A 24,318-nucleotide genomic window follows, 5' to 3' on the forward strand; every position below is an offset into this window, starting at 1 on the left:
TTACCTGCAGAAAGATTCTAAGTGTCTCCCTTTTCATGGGAGTTGCCCCCTGGCATTCAAGAATAATGATAACCAGGGAGGTGGCAATAAAATACTGCACCTAAAGACCTTTGAAGTGTTCTAAAGAGGTGTTAACTTACGGTCATCTATAAAGTAGAAGTCAATGTGTCCATTATTTACTTATTCTAGAACCACATGGTAATAAATTCAATATTATTCAATACCTGAATTAATAATACCAATAGCTACATAGTCTACCCAGTGAAAAGGACTGTTTAAATAGCAAGTGCTTCATTTATATGTAAAAGCCCATGAATTAATGTCATCTGGACCCTTCATCAAGGACATCTGTCAGTGACACCTAGTCTATAAAAGAACCTTATAGAGTCTTCTACTCTACGTAACTTTTAGCAAACTTACTAAGTGATTATAACCTTCTCAAGTGCTTTGAGTTTAATATATTGCCAGGAGGTGTTCAAGTTTAATGGAGACTGTAAAGATACCAACCACAGCATGTAGGAACAGGGCCCTGTCACCTACTGGCCTCAGGAGTAGTGCCCCCCCCCCCCAGCTAGGTTCCCATGTCCTCTTAGATGAATGCAGCAAGGAGCATCACCCATGGTCATCCTCCACCTAACAGAACAGTCATTTCGCTGACCATAGCAGCCCAGAATGGGCATGAATTGCCATTATACCAAGATTTGGACTACTGAACGACCCAAAGGAGCCCCATCACGGCTGACTCTCCCTGGCCCAACTCTGCCTATTCAGATTGATTTCCTTCTGATAGCTAGCTAGCCGGCTGGAAGGTTGCAACAGGGTTGCTCAGCTACTGATACCTATTGTGGATACGAGAAACTCCATTCAGTGAGCATAAGTGGGCTCCTACTGAGTGTAAAACTCTGTGTGAAAATGCAAGCATAGAGGGCAGGGTTCTCATCTGCCCTTCCCACCTCTACAATGGAACTGACATTCTAAAATGAGAGATGAACACACACTTGACCAGACCATACTTTACTCCAACAGGGAGTAAAGGTTATGAGTAGGGAGACCACATGTTCTGGTTTCCCTGGGATGTCCCAGTTCAAGTGTACTGTCCTCATATAATTAATTAATAGTGCCTCCTTCCGCTTTCCCTGTTTAGATGATAAATTATAGGGTGGCCCTATTAATAAAAGAGCTATGAACAAAAGGTTTTAGAAATACAGAAAGACTGTGAATCATTTCTGAATTAGGAAATCAGGAAGGCTTTATAAAAGAGGTATTTATGCTGTACTTTGAAATGAAAGGCAAAATTTAAACGAGGCGACTCAGAGATAGGCGGAAAAGCAGAGGACAACATTGCAGGCAGAAGGACCAGCCTGAGTACGATACAAGAAGCAAGGCACATCTGCTGCTTCTGAACCACTTACTAGTTGAACCACCTTATTTTGTAAATGGCAGTCCATATTATGGCTACTCTAAGTGTCCTGAGAGCAAGGATCCTGCTCAATCTGTGCTCCTCCAGCTCCGGACACAGCACCTACACAGAGGAGGTATACAACACCTACCGGTTAATAATTACGTGTTGCGATTCAACTGAATGAAGTGGGGCACGCACCATCACGTTACCCTGCCATATTACACAGCTCTGCCTACAACCCTAGCACTTTTGGCTGGCCCTGTAGTTTAGGAGAACATACAGGAGACTGCGGGGCCTAGAGAACCCATACCTCTGTGGAGACAGGGTCAGAGGTTATCGTGAGGCAACATCCAGGGACACATTACTGAGAAATGGCTGAAAGGTGAAAGCAAATGACAGTGCCAACATGATGTCACCTTAGCCCTCCCTTGTGCCACCTTTTGCATCTCAACAAAATAAGGACTCTGCCATGCTCAGAAACAAGAGGAGCCTTCACCTGCAGGCCCAACTGCATACCAGGTAGAGTTCTCAACAGTCCATGAAGTCCTGCCCAGAAAGGCCAAAAGGCTAGCAGCAGCCCTTAAGACCAAAGAATGAGATCCCCCAGGGAGAAGGATTTCTGCCTCCAGACTGCCACATCAACACTCCCCTGGGTCTCCAGTCTGCCTCCCCCCCCCCGAAGATTCTGGTTTATACCTTTTCCCTTTGTTTTATTTCTTAAATTCCACATATGAGTGAAATCATATGGTATTTGTCTTCTCTAACTTGTTTTGCTAGCATTATACTCTCTAGATCCATCCATGTCATAACAAATGGCAAAATATCATTCTTTTTTGTGGCTGAATAATATTCCACCATATATATAAATAAATACAGAAGTGAGATGACTGGACTATAGGGTAGTTCTATTTTTAATTTTTTGAGGAACCTCCATACTGTTTTCCACAATGGCTGCACCAGTTTGCATTCCCACCAACAGTGCATGAGGGTTCTTTTTCTCCACATCCTTAACAACACTTGTTTCTTGAATTTTTAATTTTAGCCATTCTGACGGGTGTGAGGGGATATCTCATTGTGGTTTTGATTTGCATTTCCCTGATGATGAGTAATGTTAAGCATCTTTTCATGTGTCTGTTGGCCATCTGGATGTCTTCTTGGGAGAATGTCTATTTAGGCCTTTAGTCCATTTCTTACTTGCATTTTTTTTTTTTTTTTTTTTGGTGTTGAGTGGTATAAGTTGATTATATATTTTGGATACTCACCCTTTATCAGATTAGTCATTTGCAAATATCTTACCCCATTCAGTAAGTTATCTTTTAGTTTTGTTGGTTCTGCTGTGCAGAAGCTTTTTGATGTAGTCCCAATAGTTTATTTGCCTCAGGAAACATATATCTAGACAGATGTTGTTACAGACATATATCTAGACAGATGTTGTTACAGATGATGTCAGAGAAATTACTGCCTGTGTTCTCATACAGGATTTTATGGTTTCAGGTCTCACAGTTAGGTCTGTAATCCATTTTGAGTTTATTTTTCTGTATGGTTATAAGGAAGTGGTCCAGTTTCATTCTTTTGTCTATGGCTGTCCAGTTTTCCCAGCACCATTTGTTGAAGAGACTGTCTTCCTCTCATTGCATATTCTCACCTCCTCTGTTAAAGATTAATTGACCATGTAATCATGGTTTGATTTCTGGGCTTTCTATTCTGTTCCATTGATCTATGTGTCTATTTTTGTGCCAGTACCATATTGTTTTGAGGACTACAGCTTTGTAATATAACTTGAAGTCTGGAATTGTGATGCCTCCAGCTTTGTTGTTCTTTTTCAGGATTGTTTTGGCTATTCAGCAACTTTTGTGGTTCCATACAAATTTTAGCGTTGTTTTCTCTAGTTCTGTGAAAAATTGTGTTGTTATTTTCACAGGGATTGCATTAAATCTGTAGATTGCTTTGGGTAGTATAGACATTTTAACAATATTTGTTCTTCTGATCCATGATCATGCAATGTCTTTCCGTTTATGCCATCTTCAATTTCTTTCATCCATGTTTTAGTTTCCAGAGTACAGGTCTTTCACCTCTTTTGGTTAAATTTATTTCTAGGTATTTTAAGTGTGGTGCAGTTTTTAAACATGTTTTCAAAAACAATGTCATCTGACCCAATTATCAAAGTTGTTCAAACTCAAACATAAAAGTAAAAATTCCCTGAATGACAAAACACTCCATAGATATAAGGTGGCACGCACGTGCACACACGATCAAGAGGCCGAATTACAGCATGAAATACGGAGTTCACTATTTTTATTCCTTTTTGGTTAACTCCTCTCTTTCCCTAATCTGCAAGTATTTCAGGCCTCAGCATTAAGCATGATATATACCAATTAGTCCTACCAACATGTAAAGGCCATTAGGGAAGGGATTTCTCTTTTTGTATGTTTTGATATATCCCCAGTATATAGACTACAGTGCAGAGCACAGAGTAGGCTCTCAATAAATAATTCTTGAATAAAGAGAAATGCAGATGGAACACACATACCTACAGACAGATCTACATATGAGATAAAGAAAACGTTCACTCTTGATCAACCCATGAGCATTGGTTGTGATAGGCAAGTTATGTTTTAAATTATAAGAGCTTTATAAAAATTCCACATGAGTACAATAAAATGTCGTTATAATCATGGAATGAGGTCTATCAATGATCATTATTCAATTACCATATATCTGCCTCTGTTCAAGGTAAAACAGAAGCCAGTGACATTTATTCACTACCAAAGTCGTTCTAACGGTGGCCTTGAATAACCGACAAATAATATGGACCTTTCCCCCATTATTTAAGAGTGACTAGGGCATAAGGTACCTGTTTCATAGTCTAGGAAGTTATATTTATCTTTGTCCAGCTACTTATGTCTCTTAAATGAGGAGGTAGGCAAATGGGCCACTTAGAAAACCACCACGTAAGGAGGAGAGACAGAGGTTGCTGGGTGGCTCAGGTGGTTAAGCATCTAGCTCTTGATTTCGGCTGAGGTCATAATCTCACAGTTCGTGAAATCGAGCCCCAATCGAGCTCTGCAATGACAGCTCGGAGTATGCTAGGGATTCTGATTCCCTCTCTCTCTCTTTCTCTCTTACTCTATCCCTCCCTGACTTGCATGCACATGCTCACTTGCTCTCTCTCTCTCAAAATAAATAAAAATTTTTTAAAAATAAATAAAATAAAGGAGAGACAGAAGAGGTGACACAAAGATAAACGTGCATTCCCCTAGCTCTGTTGAAGAATGATCTACCCTGGCCTTCTTATTCTCTGGCCTGCAATCTTCACAGCCTACCTGGAAATCACCACTGAAGATGATGAAAAACATCCCAGACAGGAAAACTAGAGATAGTGGAAACTGAGCTCACTGTCACTTTATCCCTAAGAGGCCTGGGCCTCTTTCTTCACAAACAGGAAGTTAGGTAGGGTGATTTCTATAGTTTCTTTAAGTTGTAACAAGAAGTACAGTGATCGTGCGAGACAATTTCACCTCTATCTGCACCAAGGCTGACTGGCCACTAAGACCGGGGGAAGGAAGGAGACAGAGCGCCATACAGCAGGTTCTGGGCAAAAGTGTGCAGTGGGCTGCAGCTCTGAATTGATGAGGCTCTCCCATCACAGGGCATGCCTTGCCGAGCACATCTCTCAATTTCCCTTCTTCAGGGACATGGCACAAGGGCTATTAACAGGACTGGCATCAGGATACCTGTCAAAGGCCCCAGGTGAGGAATTAATTACCTGGGTGAACTTACTATTGCACGTTTCAAAATCCAGTTTGCTGACCGCCTCGGAAGTTTACAGAGACTTACAAATGAACTAAAAGGCCAAATTATCGCTTTCAAGTAAAAATTACGTCTGCCAAAAAGAACACACATGTGGGACCTCTGGCCAAGGCATGCTCTTTCTGCAGGCCATCTATGTGGACACTGGAAAGTTACCTGAAAAGCTTTATGACCTGGAAGTGTGCTGGCATGATGCTATGACAGCTTGCTCGAAGTATCTCCACAAAAGGCAGGCATCCACCAGCACCAGACAAATGCAGACCAGGGCTGGGGTGGGAAGGACACAGCTTTTCTTGTCTTTTTGAGTCTTCTCTTTCCTTCCATTTATAGAACTCTTTCAAAAGCAATTCGTTAGGGGAGCCTGGGTGGCTCAGTCAGTTAAGCATCCGACTTCGGCTCAGGTCACAATCTCACGGTCCATGAGTTCGAGCCCCACGTCGGGCTCTGTGCTGACGGCTCGGAGCCTGGAACCTGCTTCTGATTCTGTGTCTCCCACTCTCTCTGCCCCTCCCCCACTCATGCTCTGTCTCTCTCTGTCTCAAAAATAAATAAACATTAAAAAAAAAGCAGTTCATTAATGACTGAAGAGATCTTTTTTAAAAAACTGTATATAATAAACACATATTCAATTCAGAGAATCAGATAAACACAAAAAGTGTTTTAAAAATAGAAAAAATCAAAAAGAAAATATCCTATAGCAAGCTGTCTGCGCAGATACAGATTAGAAAGAGCATGAGGACTTGTATGGTATTAAATATCATATTGTAAACATGTCCCATGATATTAAAGATCTTTTGAAACTTTATTTTGAAGACTGAAAAATAAAAATCGACACATTCTTTCTTTAGACATGTTAATGTATTCCACCAGTGACAAGCAAGTTTTACTCTACAGTCACTCAAAATATGTTCTGAACTTTATTATAAGACAACTAACTATTCCTCCTTTATTTCTAAGCTACTATACTGCAGTCTCTAACTACAAAAAAGACCTCCTAAAATGAAAGCACCCCATCCTTAGAAACTTTAAGCTTTATAAGATCTCCAGACTGACAAGGTGGCGATATGACAAACGCCTCATCACGACAGCTGGGAGAGGAGGAGGAGTGCCCCTATCCCAGATATCAACTAGCATCCTTTTTCCCAGGCATCACACGTGCATATCAACGGTAGTCTTGCCAAAGTAAACACCCCCGCACTTTCCTCCCTTGCTTCTATCTGGAGAGAGAGAGAAATAAGAGGGAGAAACAGAGAAGAGGGTAAGGCCATGCCAAGTCAATGAAAAGTATATTTTGTAGACATATAACCTGGCAATAGCATCAAATCACATCATTACTCCACCTACATGCAGGATGAAGCTCTAAGCCCCCAATTAAGTTAGGCTCACACGACAAAACCTTTTCAACCTCCTGCAATTACACAATACAAAGCAGAAGAAAAGCTCCAGAAGACTTGTACCAAACTGTGGCCACCATAAGAACATTCCCTCTTGCACAGTTGGCTTTTACTTGCTTGTGTCCCATTTTCAGGGACATGGGGACAGAAATGTCTTTTGTGCAGCTTCTCTAGGATGACAGACATTAATAGAAATGCATGGATGGATTTACAGCTGGCATGGATCAATTTCTAGTTATTTTACAATTATTGACTGGGGAACTCAAAGAGGCCTTGCTACCTGCCAGACAAAAAGCTAAACCCACCCCTTTATAAATCTTGAGGAAAAAAACAAAGAAACATGAAAACTGATGTATTCTGGAAGGAGCGCATGCCAAGACAAAATTATAACCAACTCAAAGCTGAGAATCGAGTAACAAACACACCTCCAGAACAGAGCTGGAGAAACTCGCGGGCTTGGCAAGTTATCCTTACTGCCGCAACCTTTGCTGCGACTGGAAGTGACGGCAGGCTTTTTCACTTCAAGTAAAAGACTTCTGTCAGGGTGAACATATTTTAATCCACCACATGCATTTGTACCATGTCATTTACAAAGACAAAACCTGACTACTTCATGAGCCTGCCTTTGTTGTGTCACTCCACGGGTCTGGTGTACATGTTCCCAAGGCTCACAGAAGAAAAAAAATACTGTGTGTGTGTGTGTGTGTGTGTGTGTGTGTGTGTGTGTGTGTGTATGAAGTATATATAAAGAGAGGAGAGGGGAAGAGAGGGTGGGGGAAGCAACAGTGTAATATACATGCAGAGCATATGTACAGCTATACATACATCTTGGAAATGGTGATCTACAAGATGGAGATACATGGTTAAAATATGCTGCATTCTAAAGGAGGAGGGAATTTAATTTTTTTTTTTTAACGTTTATTTATTTTTGAGACAGAGAGAGACAGAGCATGAGCAGGGGTGGGGCTGAGAAAGAGGGAGACACAGAATCTGAAGCAGGCTCCAGGCTCCGAGCTGTCAGCACAGAGCCCGATGCGGGGCTCGAACTCACGGACCGCGAGATCGTGACCTGAGCCGAAGTCAGACACTTAACCGCCTGAGCCACCCAGGTGCCCCAAAAAGAGGATGGTATTTAGATCTTGTTCTTTTTGATGGATGCCTTCAGGGTTGGAACTCAGCAAATTTCTTTACAATATACTGAGTTCCTCAAGGAGTTAAAAAAATGAAGCATCCATACATTCTCCTGTCACCTATGTATAACAGAGAATGATGGGAACATTCTAGAGATAACATGGAAAGGCAGGGAGGAGTTGGAAAAGAAAAATTATGCCTCAAATGGGCAAGGCAGAAATACAATGCTCATACTAGAAAATTAACAAAAGATTTTTAGTGAGCTGAAGAAATACGTGGGAAATAAATGGAAAATACAGTAAGCATTTAAAAAGATGAATCTTTAGGGGTGCATGGGTGGCTCAGTGGATTGAGCATGAGCATCTGCTTAGGCTCCAGTCATGGTCTCGCAGGTGGTGAGTTCAAACCCTACATCAGATGCAGGGATCAATCTCACAACCCTGAGATCATGACCTGAGCCAAAATCAAGAGTCTGACACTTAACCGACTGAGCCACCTGGCCACCCATTGACCCTTTCAATACAGTGACTGCTAACAGCATTTACACCACTGCCTATGACTAAACCACTTCTACTAATCAGAGTTAAGTTTTCAATAACAAAAATCCAATTTAACCAAGAAAATAGAGGCTTTCAACTTTAACTATTTTTCTTTTTTTAAAATGGGTTTTTTTTAATAACTAAAGAAAATTAAAATAGATGTGACTCTTGGAATTGGTAACCTATTCATAAGCAAAATTATTTTATGAAAAGTCAATTTATAAGCATATAGAACTTTGCACTCTCTTAGAACTCGTGTATTTATATATTTATTCATCAAGGTAAAAGACTTGAAAGAAAAGTGCATTAACGACCTTGTCCTCATTTTAAACAGATAGAAACAAAGGGCACAAAGAAAAAAAGCAATTTGCCTAAAATTACCTGGAGCAGTACTTGAGGGAGTAGAAGGGGGGACAGAGAGAAGTCTATTCCAGATAAAAATATTGTTCAAAAAACTCTGTAGAAAAATAAGAGTTTACTCTCTAACAGTTTTTCATGATACAACATGGATGCCTGCTACATTTCAAAGACACAGAATCAATACAGATGCTGGTGAAAGCATTTAAGTTGTTTTCATTTTGGTTCATGAAAAGAAAATACCCAGAACAATTGAATCTTTACCCACAACATAGAATATTAATCTATATGTCTGAATAAAACCCCTCACCTATCATTTTCTGCCCATTCTACCACCATCTTTGTAAAACTCTAACAATAACAGCAAGAATTCATAAATTGAAATTAACACAGTATTCATGTAGATCCCGTTGTTCGTAAATCATGCTTAAAATGTCTTAAGATATGACAACAAAATGCAATATATGATCCTGGGACGTATCCTGTTCCAGGAGGAAACATTACTATGAACATTATTGGCATCTGGATTAAAGAGTAAACTACTGCGGGGGCCTCTAGGTGGTTCAGTTAGTTAAGTGTTCGACTTTGGCTCAGGTCATGATCTCAACAGTTTGTTAAGTTCGAGCACTGCCTCAGGCTCCATGCTGACAGCTCAGAGCCTGGAACCTGCTGCGGATTATGTCTCCCTCTCTCTCCTCCCCACCCCCATTTGTTCTCTGTCTTTGTCTCTCAAAAATGAATGAACGTTTAAAAAAATTTTTTTTAAGATTAAACTATTGCATTAATGCTAGACGTCCTGATTTTGACAACTGTTCTTGGTTATGTAAGAAACAATACATAAAAATAATTTATTTTTGAAGGAGAGACAGTGCAAGTAGGGGAGGGGCAGAGAGAGAGAGAAACAGAATCCAAAGCAGTCTCCAGGCTCCGAGCTGTCAGCACAGAGCCCGACGCGGGGCTCGAACCCATGAACAGCGAGATAATGACTGGAGCAAAAGTCAGACACTTAACCAACTGAGCCACCCAGGCACCCAAAGAAACACGCTAATTTTTAAAGGGCAGAAGTGTTAAGGGGCAAATTAGCATGACGTATGCAACCCATGCTAAATGGTTCGGAGAAGGAATGTGTATGTGTGCAGGCACGCATAGAAAGAGACAGAATGACAATCCATGTGTGCTAGATGTATCTGAGTAAAGTTCTTTGTTCTTAGGAAATTTCTGAAACTTAAAAATTTAAAATAAAAAATTTAAGAAAATAATTTTGAAATTAAAATTTCTTGTAGTGTCTACAAAATACCTTTACCGTGTGCAACACAAAGTATACACACCTACATGCAAGAACATCATCTAGCCCTGCTTATGTTCAGGTTTTAATTTTACAACACACAGTAAAAATCAGTTACTGGCTCTTTCCTGTCCTTCTACCATAGCTGTGAGGGAAAAGCCTACTTTTAGGAAAAAGACTAATTTTTCTATTACATTAATTAACCTGCTATGAACAAGAAATATTCTTGGGATCATTAATTAAGTTGAAAACTGCATTAATGGTTATATAACTACATCCCCAATTTGTTTCCTTTTTTTTTTTTTTTTAATTTTACAAATCTCCAAAATGGTCAATGACATAGTTTTTTTCAACTCTATTCAGAGTCTGACTTTTACAGGGAAAACCTGTGGAATACCTTCACTTTAAATTTCTCATAAAGTTCAGTAAAACATAAAATATACAATTCACTAAATCCACTGCAGGAGTAAAGTGGACATATATTACTGTGAATACATACATATATTATTGTGAATATATTACATTTAATCTTAAATATAATCTAGGGGTACCTGGGTGGCTCAGTCAGTTGGGCATCCAACCCATGATTTCAGCTCAGTCATGAACTCACAGTTCATGGGCACAAGCCCCATGTCGGGCTCTGTGCTGATAGCACAGACCCTGCTTGGGATTCATTCTTTCTCCCTTCCTTCCTTCCTCCCTCCCTCCCTCCCTCCCTCCCTCCCTCCCTCCCTCTCTCTCTCCCTCCCTCCCTCCTCCCCCTCTCCCTCCCTCCCTCTCTCTCCCTCTCTCTCTCAAAATAAATAAATAAACATTTTTTAAAAAATCTGCAGCAAGCCTATCTCTATTCTCAACAAGAATCCTGCTACATTAACACATCTTTATTGTCCAAAGTAGAAAAATAATCAATTCATCTCTTACCTCCCCTGCAAATAGTTTACCTTGCACATAGAAAAAGAAAGTTTCTTCCTTTATATATTGGTGATCTTCTGAGGGCAAGGAAATGGATAATTGCTACAAACCTGGTCCTTTTCTATCCATATCAATCACCTCTCTCAAAATACAACATAATAGAGCAAACATTTTTTTAGTAAGTACACTTGAAAATAACTTTATGAAAATATACAATAATATTTCATTTAACCAGTATCCTTTGCATTGTTGACATTCACAGGTGAGAAATTTTTTTGGAATACTGAAATTTACAACCTGACAGGCCGAAACTTTTCAATTCAAAATAATTTAGAAGGAAACTTTAGTTCTAATATGAATTCGTCCATTCCTTGTCCTTAAATAGATTATTCTTAATCTCTGGTAGTGTTGCAATAATGAATACATTATTTCATTAAGCAATACCACACAAGGCCTGCTAGAGTGGCCAGGGCTGCCTGCCTTCATGTTCCTTCTCCATGAGTATAGTATGCCCATCATGCTGTGGTATTTTTACTTCCTGCATGTACTCACCATATGTATGACGTTTTCATGTCTTTTTTAGGCCTCCAGTAATTTCTCCTTTGTCCATTCACCTAACCCTAAAAGTCCCCTTACTCTTTCAAATATTGTTGGTAAAAGCACTATAGGTTAAAAACTCGATAATAACAAAATTTGCTAAATTGTTCCCCAACTAAGATCACCCAGGCAGTGGGGACCTAATTTGCAGCTCACTCCCTGTGCAACCTTTAAGTTGACAGTCTCTTTGAACAGTTCTCTTATCATTTGTAACAGGAATGATAGAAGTCCTGCCCATTTCAACCAATTATCAACACCAAATAAGACACTGGACTTGGAAACTCTTGGTTAAATGAAAAGCGCTAAAAACAAGTTATCAACTATTTTCATTGTGATGCTGGTTATCAACAAAACTCATGAGGGATACAGCACTACCTAGAAACGTTCTGTGGGTTTCCAAGTGTTTTGGGTTTGGAGCTATAGTTCCAGGCATTCAGTTAGCTACGTTTCTGAGAATCAGCCTAAAGAAACGTTAAAGGATTATATTTAGTGCGTAAGCAGAAAATGTATACAAATAGGTCTGTAATCGCCAATAAAACTAGCCCTGAGACACTGACCGGTGTCTCAAGAGAATACTAAACACAATCTAGAATTAAATTTATAGTCAGTGTTTTAAACAGGCAGAGGATATTTAAACACAGAGTTAAGTATGTAACTTTGTAGTCATTTATCATAAAAGATGGGCAAATGAGAAGTTAGCTAGAAAACTCCTCTAAACTTTTAATCTCATCAACAAATTTCTATGACAATGAAAACATCTGATGAGTTTGCCACAAGTAATCATGAATTATTGGTGCTGATCATCCCATTACATTTTTTTGAAAATAGCCTGGTGCCGTCTGAGTAAATCATATTCTGCCCAGGGCTATGTAGCTTACCTCGAATTATTTCAGAATCATCTAAAATGACTCATTTTTCTATTAAAATGATGAATGGGCTAAATGAGGTATGTAATAAATACTGCAGGTTTGTAAACAGATTCCCGCTCTCTGGAGAATGGAGGCCTTACTTCATTTGGTAATTCTGCCCCTCGGTATTTTCAGGAGAAGTCATCCTTAAAATATAGTTAGTAAAGAAAAGAGTGGAGAGAGTCACATTGGAACAAAATGTTGAATGTCTTTCTGGTTAACAGAATAACCCCAGGCTACGTGGAAATAAACCTTCCCACACCCAAAAGCAGGGCATAGTTTAAAACATCAAGAAACTCAGAAAGAACATAATTCAGTCCCATTTAGGAATCACATCTAAGCAATAAAATCAGGGATACATAAAAGAAATAAATATAGAGTGGTTCAAGAATGCGTAACATTGTGAAAATTTCAATGTCCAAAACCCAAAAATGAAACAGATCTCATTGCACACAGTATGTCACAGAGTAAGCATCACTGCTATTCGATTCACTGCTGAATTCACTAAGTCACAGGTCTGCCCACAATGGGTTGAAAGCAATTCTCCAAAGCCGACATCAGAACTGGCAGCTTTGGGACTTGCCATGAAGACAAACTGAAAAGACTGTTGGTAAACAAAAAGGAGCACATTTGTCTTACAGTCTCATTCACAACATAATGTGCAAAAATCTTACTTGGGATTTGTAAGGACTGACAGACTTCGTTATACTTATGTTAAACTTTTAATTTGTTAAAGGTTAAACCTCACACCGAGGGCCATATTTCTTGGCCTCTTCAGCAGGAAATGAGATTATGATGTCAGTTCGATAAAATTCCAAGGCCCTAATGACCGTTCATTTCAGACCAGGCAGTGAAGCAAATAAGTTAACCATAAATGCCAGATCATTATAAAGAGATGGAATCATAAGCAGCCCTTTGCACCTTAGTTACCTATGGATTTTTACTCAGTGCTCTCCATACCTCACCTTGACACCCATAATGACCCACCTGATAGGACATCAATAAGCTATTGATGGCAGGGCTACCACATAGGATACCACTCGACACGAGCTGCCCTCAGCCAGCCAGCTTGCAAGCAACTTGACGCACTTTTTTCAGGACGTTTCGAATGGAAATATGACAGCACATTCTAAGCAGAGTTGCTCCTCACGGTGGTCTTTTAATACAACTAGTTGTAAGCAAGAACATCAACAGCATTATTCTCAACTGTGCTATTTCTTCTCTAATCACTTTGTCAACAAGGTCACACAGGTAGTTCCTCGGACAAAAGCAACACGAGCAAACTGTGGTCACCTGTACAATGTGTCCACTGGACGGCTTCGCCGTCCCTGACAGTGAGATTTAATCTCCACTGCGCGAAGAACACTCAGCCATTCTCTGCTCCAGGCCCCACGGTATCTGCTGAGCATGCATGCCTCTCTAAGGCTACTTGGTAATGCTGAGATCCCGGGTATTCCTGTAAAGCTGGATGAGGACAGGGTTTGACTAGGTACATTGAGAAGCACATTCATCTGGTTAACCTTTCAGTATGTAAGTTAATACTGAAATCTGTAATAACAGTCCTATTCTCTCTCTGGGCTCTTAACATAAGGCTAGGCTGGCAAACTGAGACAAAACGTCTTTCTCCTTTTCCACCGCAGGAGCAAATAAACACACCTGAAGCTGCCCTACCTTTCCATGGGATATTTCTCGAACAATCTCTTCACAGGGCTCTGTGCACTCCCGCTGACAATAATAATGCTGCTTTACACACAGAAAGTAAGGACCATATGGTAACAAAGAACAAAGGGAGATGGCATCCGCATGCTTTGTCCTGGCACCTTAATGGCCTGCTGATTCCAAACACACAGGAGGCAAATGTGTGCAGTGCACCTTGGCTCCACCAGTCTTGAGGGATAATGCCCTTTAAAGTTCCTGTTAAGAGAGTAACTGAGACTTGTAGATGGATCCCTGGTCCCATTCTCACCAATAAGGCTGAGGAAAATATCTTCTACCGACATGGCTTAGATCCCTCAAACATCAAGTAGAAATTCTATATTTAAATCATCTTCAAAAGCAAAAGCTCAAAATCATTAACTTCATTTTTGGCATTGAAAGCAAATTAATACGCCACGCATGTCAAAACATTTTGGGCTTGGCGTCTTTTGCAAGAAAACCAGCACACAGTATATATAACCAGAGGGAACACATCAATAGAGATTATAATCAAAGCACTAAATTGCACCCAAAAAACTGCAACAGTTTTTTTAAAGTATATTTAAGAGCCCAAGGACCCAGGAAAGCTGCTGCAACACGGCAATGTGGCTCACCTGGTTAATCTTAACAACACTAAAAGCCCTGAGTGATCAGCCTTACTGTTCTATTACAGAGAATTTGAGCAAGAGCCATGCTGATCATTTTGATCATTTCAAAATGACAATCCCAACTGCATCCTTTGGCCTTGGGCAGAACCTCACTTATATTTGGGCAGTGTTGGTATTCTTATCTACTTCTTTTAATTTAGTCATTTTCCTCCATACCCCAAATTTCAAAACCTTTTTCTCTTTGACCATGAAATTTCAACTGTCACAGTTTGAAGCACAAACAAAACATAGAACTGAAAAGCACACAGCACAAAATTAATCAATTCTTCTTCTTGATTGCTTCACTGGTGCATTTCAGACAAAAAGGAAACTGGGGATAAAAAGTGACATTTTGGTGAAACAGTCACTTAAATTTAGAAAAACTAAATTTATGCATTCACCTACCCTATTTTTTTAGTGTTATTTCTTCTAAACACTACAAGGTTTTACAGATTCAAAGAAATATGACATAAGTAGAAGAAGAGTTGAAGAATGACCCTCCCACAAGCCCTACACCTTGTAGGAGAGTCTTCAAAGAAAAGTAAGCAGATATAATTCATCTTTGCATCCCCAGCAACTAACAGTGTGTAACACATTGTAGGTGTTCAATAAATTTGCGAAAGAGGGAAGTGCAGAAAGGGATCAAATCTGACTAATGATCTCATCTAGAGTCAAACAAAATAATTAGTGCGGTTTCTGAGTCCAGAATCCTCCCCAATTCCACACAGAAGTCACACTGCACAATATGCACTTAACCAAGAATGTTTTCAATTGATAGCTACTTTTTCTATTTAAAATAAGAGGATTTCTAAAAACAGAAACCTTGGAGTCACCCCTGCCACTTCTTTCAACTGTTCAAATCTAAAATCTTCTAAGTACTATCATCTAAATATCTCTTACTTGTCCTCTTTTCTCTCCATCCCCACTAGCACTGTCCAAATTCCAGCACCACCCGCCCTCAAATAGGATTAATGAAGACTTTGAACTTGTCTCTTTCCACTTACTTCCTCCTCTACTCTGTCCTGCCCACTTCACCAGGTTAAGGTATCAAAATGCCTACCTAACCATTTCATTTCTCCCCTTATATGTATATGGTGCAGGGTTCCCTGGATCGCATACACAGAACTCATGATCTTAGCCCTGCCAACCTCTTGTCTCATCACTCAACACTCCCTGCCCTGGACTTCCCGCTCGGCAACTCCTTGCGGTATACCACTGGCCCCACGCCTCCATGCTTTCACCTGCAAAATGAAAGCATCCCTACTCCTCAACCATATGCGTGATCCCTGCTCATTCCTCAACACACAGCTCAGGCACCACTTCCCTAAGAAGTCTTTTCTATTCTTTCCCACGCCCTCTCTCATTTTCAGGGCTTGAGTAGATTTGATTCTTCCTTTAATCAACCAACAAGTATTAATTGACTAATTCCCCTTTGCTAGGCACTTATATATTAGGCACTCAATGTGTGTTGAACAAGCAAATGCTCATGTGGCAATGAGTTAAAAGTCCCTGCTTTCACAAAAGTCAGAATTCTCTCAAGAATGTAAGTAGCATGGCTCTCTAACAGAGTTAGTGCTTCTTAACATTATTTTTAATGTATCAGTCTCCCACACTATACTGTGAATTTCCTAAGAATAAGATTTTGTCTTTTTCGTTTATATACACTTGGTATGTATCTAGCCCAGTGTTTTTCACACAGTAAGCACTCACTAAAACATCCATCCAATGGGTGAAGAACACTACTGCATAATTAGAGGTATATTTATTTGACTATTTCCTTAAGTAAACTGTGGACTCTTTTAAAGTTTAGGTTAAGAAAAGAAAAAAGAAAATACTACATAGTTCTGTGTGGTAACAAAAAAATGACTAATGTTAAGTCAACAAAATTTAATAAGACAGAAAAAAGAGTGAACCAAAATTTTAATTCACATTTTAAAAAGAAATTAAATGTAATTCCAAAGTTAAAAAAGACACAACTCCCTACTCTTTAATTTTTTAAAAAAAAATCTAATGACACAGAAAATATTAGATTTATATACGTACAAGGTCTTAAAGATACACAGAATGTCAAGTTGAACTTTACAGGTTGCCTGGTGCTGTCCTTTTCTTTAATCTTCATTCTTTATGGAGGGGCTTCCCTGCACTTAAGAAACACTCATTCCTATCAGTGAACTGCTTCTCTAAAACTTCTGGGTAAAAATCAGCTAAGAGATCAGTACCAGTCAGTGAGAAGGAGAGTGAGGGGCTAGTATGGGCTTCTCGGATCTAGAGCAGCACTGAACAGCTTCTCCAGTTAAAGCAATTCTTCCTAAAGGCAAAGTCTGATCTGATCCGATTTTAAAACTTCAACAACAGGACTACCGTCTTTGCCCTTCAAAGAGCTTCAGTAAAGCCAGCTGCTACAACTGTGGGAAGAGAAGCCTGGACGGAGACAGCAATCTAAATGTCAACTGTCAGCGGGTAGAGGCAAACGGGGACTGGGGAAGGAGTTCGTTTTATTTCACGGTACCAATATCCCATCAGTTTTGTTTCTTTTTTCCTAGCTCTCCTGAAAGACAGCTTTCCAATTCCTTCAAACATGTGAAACCCAACCTTTACTTTCTTACTGGCTGCAACATCCAGGCTCTAAATAAAGAGGAACAAAATCAATGTTTGATCACCATTCCACGAGTCTCACATGTTAGGGTGAAGAATGGCCGCAACTGGGGCCCAGCACTCACAGCAGAAACATGCTAACATTCTCGAAGTGACTCTCACAGGAATAACGGGTGTTGGGGATGCCTACTTCTCCAGCTGAGAATCAAAGTACTAAAGGACAACATTAGACTTAAATCACTTAAATCCTGTTTTATAAGTTGCTAGATTGTAGAATCTAGAAACTGGACTGTAGACGTATGGGGGAAAAGGAAGAATAAACTTTATACCCTCTAAATATTACACGTGCACTGATGTTTATTTTCTTCAGAATCTTTTTAAGTCTTTATTTGTGGTAATATACACATAACATAAAATCTGCCATCTTAACCATTTAGAAGCGAAGAGTTCAGCAAAAGGACATTAACATTGTTATTCAACCCATCTCCAGAACTGTTTTCATCTTGCAAAACCGAAACTCCATACCCATGAAAAAGTGCTCCATTTCTCCCTCCCCACAACCCAGGGCAACCACCCTTCCAGAATTTCTCCCTATAGATCTGACTCCTCTAGACACTTCATGTAAGTGGAGTCGCACAGTATTTGTCTTTTTGTGACTGGATTATTTCACTCACCATAATATCCTCAAGGTTCATCTATGTTGCACTGTGTCAGAATTTCCTTCCTTTTTAAAGCTGAATAACATGCCACTGTAAGTCCATACCACATTTTGTTTATGCATTCATCTACTCACATACACTTGGGTTGTTTCCACTTTTTGCCTGTTATGAATAATGTTGCTATGTACAAATATCTCTTTGAGACCCTGCTTTCAAATCTTTTAGATAAATACCCAGATGTGGGATGGCTGAATCATATGGTAATTCTATTTTTAATTTTTTGAGTAACTGCCATAATGTTTTCCATAGTGGCTATATCATTTTACATTCCCACAACATCCTTGCCAATACTTGTTATTGTAGGTTTTTTTGATAGCAGCCATCCTAACGAGTATGAGACAGACAGTTCCTTAGTAATTTGTACATTTTCCAAATTTTCTATAATGTCCCTGTATTATCTTACTAGAAGAAAATGCTGTGAAATGCAGTCATCAATCATTAAAAGTGATCACACAAATACATATTTATGAATACAGAATGATCTTTACATATAGTCTAAATTGTTTTAATGTGCAGGTTACTGTAAGAGTTATATGAGACTATGTATGCCATCACCTATGTTTGGGGAACTACATATAAATATATTAATATAAATGTTTTATACAGACTTAGTGGAATGTGGAAAGGAATACAAAAATAATAAACCAGAATATTAACAGTAATTGTCTCTGGATAGTGTTAATCCAAGTGATCTCAATATTTTTCTATTTACTTTCTGACTTTTATCCAATGAATATGCATGCCTTCTAAAATGAATAACAACAATACAGGGGGGTTAACCTCGTATCAGGTAGCTAGATTGCTATGGGCAGCCATGTTGCTGTGGCCATGAACTACCATTCAAATCTCTAAGAACACTCAAGCCAGGACAGATCGACTATAATCCTCTTGTATAAATTCCACTTTTAGTCCCTAAGTGCTGTGAGGGCTCTGTTTTGGCTAATATTATGATAGGTGCCAAAATCTGGAAGATACTATAAGTTGTTATCTATACCCTATAACCCCAGAATCAAGAAAGAAGAGACCTACAAAACAGTCTGACCCTGGACATTTCTTTCTTGGGCCATCACTTCTGTTCTGGCTTCACTGTCTACCCATTTAGCCTGGACCCTGGGTTAGTCTTTGGAGAAATGGATTCATTACACATCGGCTTCCTTTTATTTTCTCTAATGGCATGTGGTCATAGCAGTTGGCCTCTCAAAGAAAGGACCAAGGGAAAAAATACGAGAGAACACAAAGTGACCCTTTTCTTATCAATTTTTCAACAGTTCTCAATGGCCTGCTGAACAAGGGACATCCCCCTCAGTTCTGCAATCAAAGTTCTCCAATATAGTCTCATTTTACTTCTCCACTGATTTCCCAACTGTACTCCAATGAACACTAGTGGTCCTGAGAAGTTACATGTGGGTTTCTAGGAAGACTGAAGTGGGCAGTAAGCTGTTGGGACACCAAAATTCAACCAGAGCAGCCCCACTTTTCCCTAACAATGGAAAATCCTTTGATAAGTTATGTCGCACAGAGAAGACAGGATGTTATTTAGCCATCAAAAAGTACATTTCACAAGAACATTCACTGATATAAGAAAACGTTCATGATGGTAAATGCTATATACAGCATTATACAAATTCTTATATATTCTTATGTATACACAAATTCTTAAAGTATGTAATTGATCTAAGAACCAACATTGTCTAGAGGTGCCTGAATGGCTCCATTGATTAAGTGTCTGACTTGATTTCACCTCAGGTCATGATCTTAGGGTTGTGAGATGGAGCCCCGGGTCAGGCCCTGTGCTGAGCACGGAGCCTGCTTAAGATTCTCTTCCTCTCTCTCTCTCTGCCCCTCTCTCCAACCCCTCTCTTAAAAAAAAAAATTGTCTAGAGGAAACACACCCCAGTGTTTGTAACTGTAATTCTTACAGTTATGTAAGAATGACAGATTTATGGGTGCCTTTTAAATTTTCCCCTATCAATAATCAATTTTTAACGTTTATATAACCTTTCCTCTCAAACTGTTTCAAAATGTTTCTTTTAAAAAAAGTATCCCTTTTCTTTAAAAATACAGTTCCCCAAAGCCTTTGCTACGCATCTTTCCCTTTCTAAAGCCCAGAAAGTGATTAATCAAAACTTACTCACCTTTGCTGGAGACTTCCCAGACTAACATCTGGTGGTTGCGAGCAGGGATAGAAACAAGATAGGCTGCTTGCCCCAGAGGTTTCAAAGACAATGAAATCAAAATCAAGGGGAAGGGGGTGGGGGCGGGGAGGGAGGCAAGCAGAGCAAACAAGCAATATCCCTTCAGGGAAGATGCATGTGCAGTGTCTCAGTGTGGATCATCACTGCAATAATTCTCAAGTTGCCTGCCTTTAAAAAGTCCTTCAAGGTTAATCTTAGCAAATTGTCAACAACTTGTAAGAGGAAAAAAAAAAAAACAAACAAAACAAACAAAAAAAAAAAAACAGAAAAAAAAAAAAAATCTAAGCAAAGAGAACATGCACTTTGTCCACACTGAAAGCTGGCCAGAAGTACTTAGCTTTTCCCGAACATCAGAGATTTCCTTGTAGACAAGACATTTCTACTAAATCTTTAATACTCACCAGGTGCTTTGCCTTGGCTCGTTCTTCTTCACTTGATATCCTTTCTCGAAGAATAGCTCTGGTTAACTGCTCATTGGCAAAAGCCCTCTCTCGGTCCAGTTCTTTGCTTTGCTTAAGTCTGAAAAGACAGGAAAGGACTAACTTAGGAAAAACTATTTTACTGGTTATTAGTTAACAAAATAATAGAGAAGCAGCCAAAAATCACTCTGGCCTATAATTTATTAAAAGCACGTATATTTTCTGGGGCGCCTGAGTGGCTCAGTTAATAAGCATCTGACTTCGGCTCAGATCATGATCTCATGGTTTGTGGGTTCGAGCCCCACATCGGGTTCTGTGCTGACAACTCAGAGCCTGGAGCCTGCTTCGGATTCTAGGTCTCCATCTCTCTCTGCCCCTCCCTCACTCACTCACTCTCTCTCTCTCTGTCTCTCAAAATTAAATATTAAAAAAAAAAAAAAGTGCGTATATTTTCTATCAAGCCCCCATGCAGCCCCTACCCAAACATTTAAAATAGCAGAATTCAAATCCCGGAAAAAGTTAATTGATAGGACTATTAAACTAGTTTTACAAAGTTCTTCCTATGTAAAACTGAAATGTGTCCACCTAAAAATTCCATCCCTGGTGCCTGCCTCCTTTGTCCTCTGGAATATAAGCAGTAAGTCTAATTAACAGGCCATCTACAAGACAAATATTTGAAAGTAACCATCATCTTCCCGTCAAAACTGACTCATTCAACTGTTTGTGGAACACACACCAGCCATGGAAAGAAGCACGATGACACAGTGCTGAACAAGAAGGATGGGTCCCTGTCCTCATGGATCTTACATTACAGCAGGGAACTAAAAACATAATTAAGATGTCTTCCCTCCAGATGAATTACTCCCATTTTCCAAGGATCCTCATATGCAAAAATGGCAAGACCTTTCAACAGCAGAGGTCCTCACTTCTGGAAGGACTCCAATTTGTCCCTTAGCTCCAAACTAAATGTAACACTATGGACACAAAATAAGAAATAAGTCTAGCAAAATAAGAAAACAGAACTTCACCCTCTAAGATCTGTACAGAATACTGATTGTGTTAATGAAGCATCCGACAACACTGGGTTTATCAGTAACCTCATCACACAATTACATCATAGTCAGTTACCATCCACTAAAACCCCTCATTGTGCATAAAAAAGATAAATTACTTTGGTAACTATTTTCACCATAATGCCTGGCACATAAAGGTATTCAGTAATCAGTGAATGAGAAGATATTTCAGTCTAATCTCATGAACAAAGACTTTCTGATTGCCTTTTCTTCTTTGAGAGAATAACCCCTGTATACCATCATATCCCTAAAGGTACAAGCACTGCTTTAAAAAGAAAAGGTAAAATTGTTATGTTGGTATAAGTGAAATTCTGAATGAAATCTACTTTGTAAGTGGGAATGATGAGCACCAAATTGAATTCAATACTACTCTATCAAATTTAGTCTTAAAATGATTTTTGAAAAGAACTAAAGAAAATAAAAATCTTTGCTACTATTTTTAAACTCCCACATCATCCAGATACTCTGAAATTCTCAGAAATCAATTATAACAAAACTTGATTATAATCAATTATAATTAAAAATATAATTAGAAATTACCTTGTAAAATATATTCCAAAAAATTAAACCTGTGTGTTTTTAGGTCTTGAATAAAGACGAATAACAGAAACACATTAAAACCTACACTTTGAAAATCTCTAATGCAAAAGTAACCTCTAGAAACTTTTCCTTAAGGGATGCCTGGGTGGCTCAGTCGGTTAAGCGTCCAAGTTTGGCTCAGGTCATGATCTCACAATTTGTGGGTTCAAGCCTCACCTCGGGCTCTGAGCTGAAAGCTTGGAGCCTGGAGCCTGCTTCGGATTCTGTGTCTCCCTCTCTCTCTGCCCCTTCCCCCACTTGTGCTCTCTCTCTCTCTCTCTCTCACTTAAAAAATAAATAAATAAACATTAAAAAAAAAAATTAGGAACTTCTCCTGAAACAGTAAGTACAATCACACTGACACAAATCAAATTTCTCCATACTATTTCACAGTGAGTTCAGCAACATCAATGATACCAATACAGTAACTCAGTGGACCTGCATAATCGAAAAAGAACACCAATAATGCGAAGTCTTGTCACTTCCAAGCAGCAGTTCCAAAAGTATCCATAAATGAGCAGCAGTGGCAGCACCCATGGGAAATTGTGAGAAATGCAAATACTTGGACACCACTCACATCTACTGAATTAGAAAGTCTGGGGGTAGTGTCTCCAAACTGCCTTTTCATAAGCCCTCCAGGTGATTCTAATGCTTACTAAACCAAGAGCCACAGCCCTCAACTAGCAAAATATACTTCCACTCCCATAAATCCTGGAGGCCCTATAAAAGGAGAAGAACATCAAAAATGAAGTGGTCCTCATCAAGCTAGTGTGCCGGTCACTGCTGAGGTTACCGTTTAAGGTAACAAGATGGTGCAGTTAAATAAAGCATTTTACTGGCATGGCACCTGCATGTAAAAGATATTACCTATGTTACAAGTCAGGTGGAAACTAAAAATAATAAAAATCACCATCATGTATAGATCACCTACTCTATGCCGAGCACTGTGCTAGGGACTTTACATACATATATACAACTATTACAAAAATTACATTATTAGTTCATTAACATAAAATGAATTCTGTACAACTAGATTTTCTATCTTCTACCACATGTGGTATATATCATATTTTAAAGTAGTATTTATTTAATAATAACTGCCTACTTTTTTTGGGGGCGCCTGGGTGGCGCAGTCGGTTAAGCGTCCGACTTCAGCCAGGTCACGATCTCGCGGTCCGTGAGTTCGAGCCCCGCGTCAGGCTCTGGGCTGATGGACGGCTCGGAGCCTGGAGCCTGTTTCCGATTCTGTGTCTCCCTCTCTCTCTGCCCCTCCCCCGTTCATGCTATGTCTCTCTCTGTCCCAAAAATAAATAAAAAATAAAAATAAAAAAAAAAAATAACTGCCTACTTTTTAAAATTTAGTTTACTCACATATACCAATTTTAACTACAAATGTAGTTAAAAGGGGTTCAAGCTTAAAAGTTTTGACAAGGTAATGAAAAAGAAGCAAACTACTATGTTTGGGGTGCCCAGGTGGCTCAGTCAGTTAAGTGTCCAACTCTTGATTTTGGCTCATGAATCTCATGGTTCATGGGATCGAGTCCCACATTGGGCTCTGAGCTGACAGCACAGAAGCTACTTGGGATTCTCCTTCTCCTGTCTCTCCCCCCACTCACTCTCTCTCTCAAAATAAACTTAAAAAAAAAAAAAAAGCAAAAACATATACACAACTTCAATGTTATAATAAACATAAAGGTTATCAGTTTGTAATATTTGGTACAGAGGCACAGACTTTGGAGTTGGGAGTCCTGGGTCCAGAACAAGGCTCTAGCACTTACTAGCTGAGTCAATGCTTGAGCCAACCTCCCTGGGTCTTGTTATTCTCATGAGCAAAATGAACTGGTGTAATACCTACCTTAAAGGGTTCTACATACACAAAGCACTTAGCATGATGCCTGTAATACAATAAGCACTCACCACTATTAGGGTAAGTAGCAGTATTAGTAACAGTACTCACTATAGGGTCAGGAACACAGAGAAAGCAATAGTATTCTGAAAAGAAGAAGAAAATCTCCAAGTTCGCTAAATATACCATGACTATATATAGCTTGGTCTTCTCCA

General features: G+C 39.3%; 1 protein-coding gene across 3 annotated transcripts in view; it reads right to left on the bottom strand.

The window, feature by feature from the left end:
* CHCHD3 (coiled-coil-helix-coiled-coil-helix domain containing 3) overlaps positions 1–24,318 on the bottom strand; it is a 279,622-nt gene that overhangs the window by 154,982 nt on the left and 100,322 nt on the right. For all 3 annotated transcript variants that reach the window (XM_042972717.1, XM_042972708.1, XM_042972721.1), the window contains exon 4: positions 20,588–20,705. In XM_042972717.1, coding sequence (XP_042828651.1) covers positions 20,588–20,705 — 118 coding nt within the window. The remainder of the gene's footprint in view (positions 1–20,587; positions 20,706–24,318) is intronic.

This window comes from Panthera tigris, chromosome A2 (genome assembly GCF_018350195.1).
Source record: "Panthera tigris isolate Pti1 chromosome A2, P.tigris_Pti1_mat1.1, whole genome shotgun sequence".
NCBI lineage: Eukaryota > Metazoa > Chordata > Mammalia > Carnivora > Felidae > Panthera > Panthera tigris.